Source organism: Erinaceus europaeus, chromosome 17 (genome assembly GCF_950295315.1).
Source record: "Erinaceus europaeus chromosome 17, mEriEur2.1, whole genome shotgun sequence".
Classification (NCBI taxonomy): domain Eukaryota; kingdom Metazoa; phylum Chordata; class Mammalia; order Eulipotyphla; family Erinaceidae; genus Erinaceus; species Erinaceus europaeus.
This window is the reverse complement of record NC_080178.1, coordinates 71,801,637-71,811,870: the sequence shown is the minus strand read 5'-3', so window position 1 is coordinate 71,811,870 and position 10,234 is coordinate 71,801,637. Positions and strand designations below refer to the sequence as shown.

At 50.8% G+C, this 10,234-nt stretch overlaps 1 protein-coding gene across 3 annotated transcripts in view; it reads left to right on the top strand.

Annotated features, from left to right (window-relative positions):
• Positions 1-603: 603 nt before the first annotated feature.
• Positions 604-10,234, top strand: part of NELL1 (neural EGFL like 1) — a 572,342-nt gene continuing 562,711 nt past the window's right edge. For 2 of the 3 annotated variants that reach the window (XM_060177020.1, XM_060177019.1), the window contains exon 1: positions 605-762. In XM_060177020.1, coding sequence (XP_060033003.1) covers positions 708-762 — 55 coding nt within the window. In that variant the 5' untranslated portion in view covers positions 605-707. Of the gene's footprint in view, positions 763-10,234 lie in introns of all 3 variants that reach the window. The other variant, XM_060177021.1, reaches the window with a different exon arrangement.

Genomic DNA, 10,234 nt, shown 5'->3' with positions numbered 1-10,234 from the left:
CACAGCAAAGGCCGGGGTCTCAGCCGCAGCCCCACCCCGCTGCCCGAGCTCGTCGGGTGACTGCTTTCTCCGAGGAGGGGCCGGGCGCCGCGGGTCTGCGGGTGGGAGACACCCACTCGCGGGGGTTCCGCGTTTCTCGGTGTTGGTGGGACCAACCGCAGCCTCCCAGGCGGCACCCAGCGCGGCGCCGAGACCCAGGCGGCACCCAGCGCGCGCAGGAGGCACCTTGCGGCCGCAGCTCCGCCCTGGTGCGCGCGGGTCCCGGGACTCCAGCGCCGCCTGCCCGCGCGCCCGCACAGCTGAAGGCGAAGAGGAGCACGGCGGCTCAACGTGCACGAGACCCCCGCCCCAGGGCGCAGGGTGCCCTAACCCCTCCAGCCCCGCCTGCCAGAGACCCCGCCGGGGGCGCAGGGTGCCCTAGCCTCCGCCTGCCCCCGCCCACGCCCGGAGCCCCCCGCCCCCGCCCACGCCCGGTTGGGAGCCAGCGCAGCCGCAGCGGGGACTCGGGCTCCAGGCGCGCAGCAGACGCCCGCGGCGGGGGGCGGTCGGGGGCGGGGCGGTCGAGTCTCGAGTCCGGAGCCCCCCGAGTTCCGAACCCCTCGCCCCTCCCCGCCGCCGCGCTCGCAAGTTTGGCGCCTCGTGCCCGCGTCTCCTCGTGGCTGCTGCGCGCTCGGCTCGGCTCGGCTCGGCGGGGACCCCCGGGAGCGATGCCGCCGGATGCAGTTTTAGTTGTGTGGTTCTGCGTGTGCACCGCCAGGACAGGTAAGCGCGGCGGGGCTGTTGGGGGGCCACACGGGCAGAGGGAGACCTGGAGCCCAGCGCCGCGCCGGGGCGGAGAAGGGCAGCCCGGGGTGGAGGTGGGGTGGGGGTTGGGGGCGCCTCGGCTCGGTGGGTGAAACGGGGGCGGGGGCACTTCCAGGCTGGAGGACAGCCCCGGTGGGAACCCGGTTCCCTGGGGCACTGAGCCTGGCGAGTGCGGGAGTGAGGGGCGCGGCTGAGCCCCCCGCGCTCCTTGAGGTTCCGCCTGCAGGTGGAAACCCGCGCGGGCCGCCCGGGCGCCCAGCCCCCCGGAACTTGGAAGGTGCGAGCCGCCTCCCCGCGCCCCCGGGGCCGAGACCCCGCCGTCGAGGAGGTCTAGTGGCCGGCGCCCTGAGGACCCTCCTTGGGGGCGCTCCTGGCGGGTTCTCCCCTTACTGGACCAGGACTTATGGGGGGGGGCAATTGGGACAGTAGTGCCAAACGGGGGTATTGTCTCTGGCTCCAAACCAAGTCGTTTGCTTCAGTTGCAGGTTGGGGACTGTGGTGGTGGCGCTGGGGGCGAGGGGAGAGTCGTAAGCGTGATTTTCTCATGTCTCCGGAGTGTGGGGGGGGGGTGGCTCCAAGCGCATCTCTATATGGTTTCGGCTCACCCACAACTGCCCTGTTCCCCTCCCCGCCTCCCACCGGGGTTTGGAGAGCGGCTTTCCGCCCCCTTGTCCCAGAGGCTAAGGAGGGGTGGTGGTGGTGGAGGAGCGCAGGAGGCAGTGGGCAGAAAAGCAGGGCTTTCGCGGGTTGAGTTTTCATTCCTGAGCCGGTCACCCCAGGCCAGCGCTGTGCACCCGCAGAACCCCGGGGCTCGGCCTGCGCCTCTCCTGTCCCCGCTCTGGTTCCGGCCTCTAGGGGCGCAGCCTCCTCCCAAGGCTGCGAGCTCACCGGGAGGGAACTGGAGGTGGGTGCTGGGTCTTGGTGGGCTGAAAGTTCCCTGCCGAGGACCTGACTTGGGCTTCCTGTGCTTCCCCCCGGGGCTGGTTGGTTGGGTAGGCGGCTTTCCCTTTGCTTAGTGCGAGGGCCAGAGCCTCTGTTGCAGACCTCTCAAGGGACAGGAGGAATTCCCTCTCTGTCGCCTTTTCCAGTCTGAGCTTCCCAGGTAGCACAGAGGACTTCACTCAATCCAACCTCCTCCAGTTGCTCTGTTTATATTGATTGATTTGAGAGAGAAGTAGAGAACCAAAGCTTCCCTCAGGCACACGTGATGCAGCGAATCCAAAGTCTTGAGTCTTAACACCGGATCTGCTCACTGCACAACCTCCCGGCCACACCAGTTGCTTCTTGAGTTCAGGGCAGTGGTGAGGGAGGGGTTAGTCTTTGAAAGCGAAGAACACGCGTCAAGGAAGGCACCTCAGGAACTACTAGATATGGCAAGGGCCGTGCAGAGAGTGAGCTGCCAGTCTTGTTGCCAAAAACCGGGTGCTGGTGAAGAGGAGCCAGTGAGGAAGGAGTGAGTAACCCTTGGGTTATTTCACAGCCTCAAAGACTGTGCACAGCACCGTGCAATATGCGGGGATCCTTTGTTCTCACTACTCCTTAGAAAAGTCAGCAAAAAGTGCCTCCAGCAGGGAGTGGATTGTGTGTGTGTGTGTGGTTTTTTTTTTTTTTTTTTGGTCAGATTCCTTGTGGTGATCTTGAAGAACTCAGCCTTCCTGCCTTCGCACCATGCCCGTTTAAGTCTTGTGAAAAAATCTCTCATGGGGTGAAATCCATTCATGTCTTCATTCATTCATTTAACAAACAACAGAGTGTCTAGCTGAATGTCGGGATTGCTTATGCAGAATGGAGAGGACTTAGTTCTTGACTTTTAGAAACTCAGGATATAGCTAAGAGTCTAGACAGAAAGTAGTTTTATCATATAGCTTGAGGATGGGGGTGGAAGCATTAGAAGCTTTTAGTAAGCAATATAGAGGAGTAATGGCTGGGATTCATTTTCTTTTGGGGGGATGATAGGTTTTTTTTTTTTTTGTGCCTCCAGGGTTATTGCTCAGTGCCTGCACCATGAATCCACTGCTCCTGGAGGCTATTTTTTCCCCCTTTTGTTGCCCTTGCTTTATTGTTGTTGGGGTTATTATTATTATTGTTGTTCTTGATGTCATTGTTGTTGGATAGGAAAGAGAAATGGAGAGAGGAGGGGAAGACGGGGAGAGAAAGGGAAGACACCTGCAGACCTGCTTCACCCTCTTGTGAAGTGACCACCCCTGCTGGTGGAGAGCTGGGGGCTTGAACCGGGATCCTTGCGCTGGTAGGTGCTCTTGGTGCCATGTGCACTTAACTGCTTCCTTACTGCCCGACCCCACCCCCAGTCGGGGAGTTTTAAGAGTTGTTCAGGAAGAGTTATTCAGGAGCACGGCCCAGGCAGAGTGCAGGGCCTGTGCACCAGGGAAGTGTGGACGTACTTGCCCCAGGTGACAGTTGCTCAGGGAGCCTTAGCAGTGTGTGAACTCCGGAAGCCAGCTTTCAGCCACAGAGATGACAAGACTCCATAGTGGTGGTGGTGGTAGGGGATCACATTGCATTCTTTCACTTACAATTTCTTGTAGTTCTGGGGGGCCTGGGAGTATGATCAGCAACTTTCTGGGGGGGGGGGAAGCTTTAGATTTTACCCCAAAACTATAGTCCCTGATTCACAGGGCCATCCATTCAAGTCGCAAAGGCTGCTGGGTGGTATGTTTATCAGCATCCTAAGAGCTGCTTGGAAAGTTTATTTGTCAAGAGGGACAACTGTTGTCTGGGGAGTTAACAGTCTCAGATGAGAGGGACAATTGGCTCATTAGTGAGCTGCTCAGACCTCACCGTCCTTTTGTGGAATGAATAGATGGTATTTAATTAAATAGCTTCATGCAGGCAGATGGGTGTCCCAGGAAGCTGCTAAAATTGTTCATTGTTCAGAAAAGCTGTTTTATCCAAGATAAGAGGTACACTTCTCTGATTCTCAATATTTTTTAGGGAAAATAATTCTGGGATTTCCAAGTATTGCTACATCATTGATTTCCAGGTAGGGAAATACAGGATGTATTAGCACTCCTAACACTGGTCCACGGGTTTCCTTCAGTGTCGTATAAATGCGATGAGCTAAAACTCAGTAATCATGCCCCTGTTTCTGTCCAGTTTCTCAGCTGGTCAGAGGGCGGAGGGGGCCCTTTGAGGGCGGAGTGATGCCCTTTGCTGCCACCTGCTGGGGTGGAAAGCTCATCTTTGATTTCCTGCCAGGCTCTTCATTAACTATGAATTCAGAAGAGCCTGCAGTAGACGCCTACTCCCCTCCCCCCAACCTCCCAGTGACCACTTGGAGGAACAACATGGAGAATAGTCTCCAAGGAGATTGTCCGCAGGCCCGGAAGAAACCTACCCGTGTTTCTTATGCTTCTTGCCAATAGCAGAATGTGTAAAAGAGAACTCTCTCTTCCTAGTGAATCAGAAAGTCCACTAGTAAGGTAACATATAAGTGACCTCTTCTGGATGGGACCATAGGAAAAAAAAGGGCAAATACATACAAATACAGACAGGTGGTTGTAGAAATCCTAGTTAGCCCATATCTGCAACCTTGGGAGAACCACTGGAGCTTCCAGTGGAGGGAATGGGGACACACAACTCGTGGTGGGAAAGGAAGCTTCCTGTGTTTCTTGTAGGAGTTGAGAGCCAGCACTGGTTAAGTAGTTGTGCAGTCCCGCTGCTGCTAGATCACGGGGCACCTCTCCATGTCGGTATCCTCTGCATGGGCCAGGACAAAACAGCTGCCACCACAAACAGTCAGCTGGATCAGATTTGGTGCGAACCAGATCCAGGGGCTTAGGGGGGTTTGCTTGGGAGCTTAGACCTGGAGCCCCAAAGGTGGCCTGAGTGAGCCTCGCCTCTGAGCGCTCACTGGGCATCAGCAAGCGTCCTGGGAGATTATGGGGAAGATTTGGAAGCCTTGATCCAGGCCTCAAGTGCTTTTTAGAAGAATGAAAAGATCTTTCTTCCCCAGAGCGTTTTTACCTGCTTGATTCCAGTTCTCAGCTTCACCCATTTGTAAAGCAGTTCTGATCAATGTAGAAGGAACTTTTGTAATGTTTCCTTGGGAAGGGCAGGAGCTCTTGGCTTAAACAAGAGACAGAGACATTAAAATGAAAAGAAAATTCAACACACATCCAAAACGTTTTGTGTATACCTATGTTCAGAGCAGCACAATCTGTAATAGCCAAAGCTATTTATTACAAAATAACAACCCAGGTGTCCAACAGCAGATGAGTGGCTGACCAAGTTGTGGTCTATATACACAGTGGAATACTACTCAGCTACTAAAAATGGTGATTTCACTGTTTTCAGCCCATCTTGGATGGAGGTTGAAGAAATCGTGTTAAGTGAAATAAGTCAGAAACAGAAGGATGAATATGGGGTGATCTCGCTCACAGGCAGAAGTTGAAAAACGAGATCAGAAGAGAAAACACTCAGCAGAACCTGGACCAGAGTTGGTGGATTGCACCAAAGTCAAAGACTCTGGGTGTGTGTGTGTGTGTGTGTGTGTGTGTGTGTGTGTAGAATACAGGTCCTGGAAAAGGATGACAGAGGACCTAGTGGGGGTTGTATTGTTATGTGGAAAACTGAGAAATGTTACGCAGGTACAAACTATTGTATTTACTGTCGAATGTAAAACACTAGTCCCCCCCAATAAAGGCAAAACAAAAAAAGAGAGAAAATTTATGGAACCAACACTTTCATACTATATAAAATCCAGAAGAGGTCATTTGTTTTTAAAACTTTATTATTGATTTAGTGTTATTTTTTAAAATTTTTAAATATTTACTTATTTATTCCCTTTTGTTGCCCTTGTTTTATTGTTGTAGTTATTATTGTGTTGTTATTGATGTCTTTGTCGTTGTTGGAGAGGACAGAGAGAAATGGAGAGAGGAGGGGAAGACAGAGAGGGGGAGAGAAAGACAGACACCTGCAGACCTGCTTCACCGCCTGTGAAGTGATTCCCCTGCAGGTGGGGAGCCAGGGGCTTGAACCCGGATCCTTACGTGGGTCCTTGAGCTTTGCGCCACGTGCGCTTAACCTGCTGCACTACCGCCCGGTCCCCGTGATTTAGTGTTATTTACAAATTTACAAGATAACAGGGATACAACTCCACGCCGTTCCCACCACCAGAGTTCTGTGTCCCCAATCTCTCCACTGGAAGCTCCAATGGTTCTCCCAAGGTTGCAGATATGGGCTAACTAGGATTTCTACAACCACCTGTCTGTATTTGTATGTATTTGCCCTTTTTTTTCCTATGGTCCCATCCAGAAGAGGTCACATATATGTTACCTTACTAGTGGACTTTCTGATTCACTAGGAAGAGAGAGTTCTCTTTTACACATTCTGTTATTGGCAAGAGGCATTGGCATTTTGAAGGGAACCAATTAAGAAGACAATCTTGCAGCCTAATTGATTTCCTCTCTCTTTTTTCAGCAGGCCTTCATAATAAATGTGATACAATTACCTTAAAGACCAAGCACACCTCTGCTTGTGAGTTGTAAGGAGAAAATGAGTATGTGCTTCACGTGTAGATACCAGAGTCCAGGCAGGCTTGGCCCCTCTTGGGTAGGTGGGCGTGTGGAGGAGCTGGGCAGCGAGGGGGCATCTGTGTCCTCTGTCAGGTTCTGGTGAAGTTGAGCTCCAGGCTCCTGGGAAGGCCTAGACAGGGGGTCTTACAGAAGATGTCCCGGATTACCCCAGTTGTGTGGCAGGCTGAGGTGTAAGCAGCCTTCATGTCGTTACCTCTGAGCTCTCAGAAACCCAGGAAGCATTTAAAAAAATTATTTATTCCCTTTTGTTGCCCTTGTTGTTTTATTGTTGTTGTTATTGTTGTTGTTATTGATGTCATCGTTGTTGGATAGGACAGAGAAATGGAGAGAGGAGGGGAAGACAGAGGGGGAGAGACAGACAGACACCTGCAGACCTGCTTCACCGCCTGTGAAGTGACTCCCCTGCGGGTGGGGAGCTGGAGGCTCGAACCGGGATCCTTACGCCTGTCCTTGCGCTTTCTGCCACCTGCACTTAACCCGCTGTGCTATCTCCTGACTTCCCCCCAGAAGTATTTTATAGACAAGGGAACTGAGTCTTGAAGAAATAAAGCACCCCCCCCCCCCAAGGGCACAGAGTTTGGGGAAAGGACAAAACTGACATCCGCTCTCAGTTTAGTGTTCTTCCCATGATGCTCCTCTGGGCTGAGAGGACCGGGTTCTGTGAGGGTGGACTCCAAGGCTGCCGTCTAGATCTGCTCTGGTTCTGGGGAGTCGGGACTGTCACCTTTTAGGTTTATGAGATTGCAGTGTCCTTAGCCTGGGAGACTCAGCATCTTTTTTAAAAGAATTGTTGGTAGGGAGTGGGGTGGGAGGCAGGCGGTGGTGCACTTGGTGGAGTGCACACATTACAGTGCTCAAGGACCTGGGTTCAAGCCTCTCGTCCCCACCTGCAGGGGGGAAAGCTTCTTGAGTGGTGAAGCAGGCCTGTGAGTCTCTCTCTCTCTCTGTGTGTCTCTCCCCTCTCAGTTACTCTCTGTCTCTATCTAGTAATAAATAAATAGAAATGTTTAAAAAAGAGAACAATCTTTAAAGAATGTATAATAATTGCTTGCAAGATCGTAAGATTACAAGGGTGTAGCCCACACTGCCGCCACCACCAGTTCTGTGCCTCCACCTCTCTCCCACTCTCCCACCTTTTTAACAAGTTCATGTGTTTCAGTTCTTTAAATCACACATGAGAACACAGGCATCTGAGAGTTGGCTTTGAGAGAAATAATGATTTTCTGGTAGTATATAATGATATACGCTATAGCAAAAAGAGTCCTTTAAGAACCTCAAGGTAATACATATGAGAAGGATGAGAAAAACAAACAAAAATAAAGGTGTAAGAAAGAAACAGTAGAGGAAAGATGACATTATTTTAAAAACCAGAACTTTATGGAAAGAACCTCTTAGATGTGTTTATATAAATGTATATATAAATTTATATATGATACATAAATGTATGTATGATACATTTATCATATTATCATACATCATAAATGTATGACAATAAAACAAGGGTAACAAAAGGAAATAAATATTAAAAAATTAAAATTAAAATAAATAAAAAACTCTTAGATGTGTTTATATATATAATTTATACATACATTTATATAAACACATCTAAGAGTTTTAAAATTTATTTTTATTACTTTAATTAAAAAAAATACTCCCGGGAGTCGGGCTGTAGCGCAGCGGGTTAGGCGCAGGTGGCGCTAAACTCAAGGACCGGCGTCAGGATCCCGGTTCGAGCCCCCGGCTCCCCACCTGCAGGCAGGTCCCTTCACAGGCGGTGAAGCAGGTCTGCAGGTGTCTGTCTTTCTCTCCCCCTCTCTGTCTTCCCCTCCTCTCTCCATTTCTCTCTGTCCTATCCAACAACAACGACATCAATAATAACTACAACAATAAAACAACAAGGGCAACAAAAGGGAATTAAAAAAAAACTTAAAAAAAAATACTCCCTTTTGTTGCCCTTGTTTTATTGTTGTTGTTATTGATGTCGTCGTTGTTAGATAGGACAGAGAGAAATGGAGAGAGGAGGGGAAGACAGAGGGGAAGAGAAAGATACACACCTGCAGACCTGCTTCACCGCTTGTGAAGTGACTCTCCTGGAGGCCATTTTTCCATTTTGGTGTTGTTGTTGTTGTATTTTGTTGTTGCTATTGCTGTTGTTGTTGTTGGATAGGACAGAGAGAAATGGAGAGAGGAGGGGAAGACAGAGGGGGAGAGAAAGAGAGACACCTGCAAGCCTGCTTCACTGCTTGTGAAGCGACTCCCCTGCAGGTGGGAAGCTGGGGGCTCGAACCAGGATCCTTCTGCTGGTCCTTGCGCTTTGCGCCACGTGGGCTTAGCCCGCTGTGCCACTGCCTGCCCCCCAAGAGTCTTTCTAAGACTGTTCTCGTCTGACCGCTCTTTGCCTCAACACTGTTCTTTTCTTCCTCCCTTTTTACATTTTAAAGTTGTCTCAAGCGTTTATGCCTGGCGTTTCTGGGTCTGTTTTACTCCGTGTCACTTCGTTGAGAGTTGAATGTCCCTTGCCTCTTTCTCTGTGGTTTTCCTCTCAGTAACTCTTCCAAGGCTGGTCTGGTGATGCCAAACTCCTTCAGTTTTGTATGTCTGATACTGTTTGGATCACTCCTTCACATTTGAATGAAATGTCGTATGCTTTACATTGGTTTGTTCTAGCCCTCCCCCACCAAGAGAATTAGATCAGTCCAGTTAGTTTCGCCGGCCTGCTTGGCCCCGCCCCGAAGGAACCCCGCGAGAGTTCCACAGTGGGAGAGTTCCAGAGTTCCAGAGTTGGAGGGTTCCTGAGTTCCAGAGGGAGAGTGCTTGCGCCGCCCCAAAGAGACAGCAGAGTTCTGTTTGGTGATTAGTTTGTCTTAGTTTATGAATCGTTGTTCCTAAATAAAAATATACAGCTTCCCTGCCCAGCCGTATGTCTCTGGTTGTCTCTGTTACCCGCCCGTGAAGCTAACCCGCCCGGCAAGAGCCTTACGAAATTTTAACAACAATGAAAGTCTTGCAGAGTGGAGTGTGTGGCTGGTAGTTGCGTTTTAAACCAAGGACTTTTTCCAATAGACCACTCCATTCTCTCCTGCCTCCATGGTTCCAGCAGAGTCTGAGGCCAGTCTGTGTTTCTGCTTGAGTAGTTCTGTCCTTCCCCTCCTCCTCCCACTGTCCATGCAGAGTCACTGACCCTCAGACACTGACTTTGCTTTCTTCACCAGAAAATTCCAGCTGTTCTCTGATGAGACTCACTGAGTTCTTTGGTTGTAATATTTGCTTCCTGGGGAGAGGTGACTTCGTGAGACTGAGTCATCATACCTCTGCCTAGCAAGTCTTGACTCTGGCCCAGAGCAACAGCAGACCATATTCTTTCTTTTTTTTTTTTTTTTTTTGCCTCCAGGGTTATCACTGGGGCTTGGTACCAGCACTACAAATCCACTGTTCCTAGTGGCCAGTTTTTCCATTTTATTGGAAATTGAACATAGAGAAATTGAGAGAGGGGGAGAGACACAGAGACACCTTCAGACCTGCTTCACTGCTTATGAAGCATCCTGCCTGCCGGTGGGGAGCTGAGGCCTTCAACCCGGATCCTTGAGCAGATCCTTGCACTTAGTACTGTGCACACTTAACTGATTGCACAGCTGACCAGCCCCCCTCTTTTAATTTTTAAAATTATCTTTATTGATTTATTGGCTAGAGACAGCCAGAAATCAAGAGGGAAGAGGAGGTGGGGAGAGACAGAGACACCTGCAGCACTGCTTCACCACTTGCAAAGTTTTTCCCCTTCAGATGGGGACCAGGGTCTTGAACCCAGGTCCTTGCTCATTGCAACATATGTACTCAACCACAGCCTGGCCCCCAGGGCCATATCCCTCTCGTCCTGG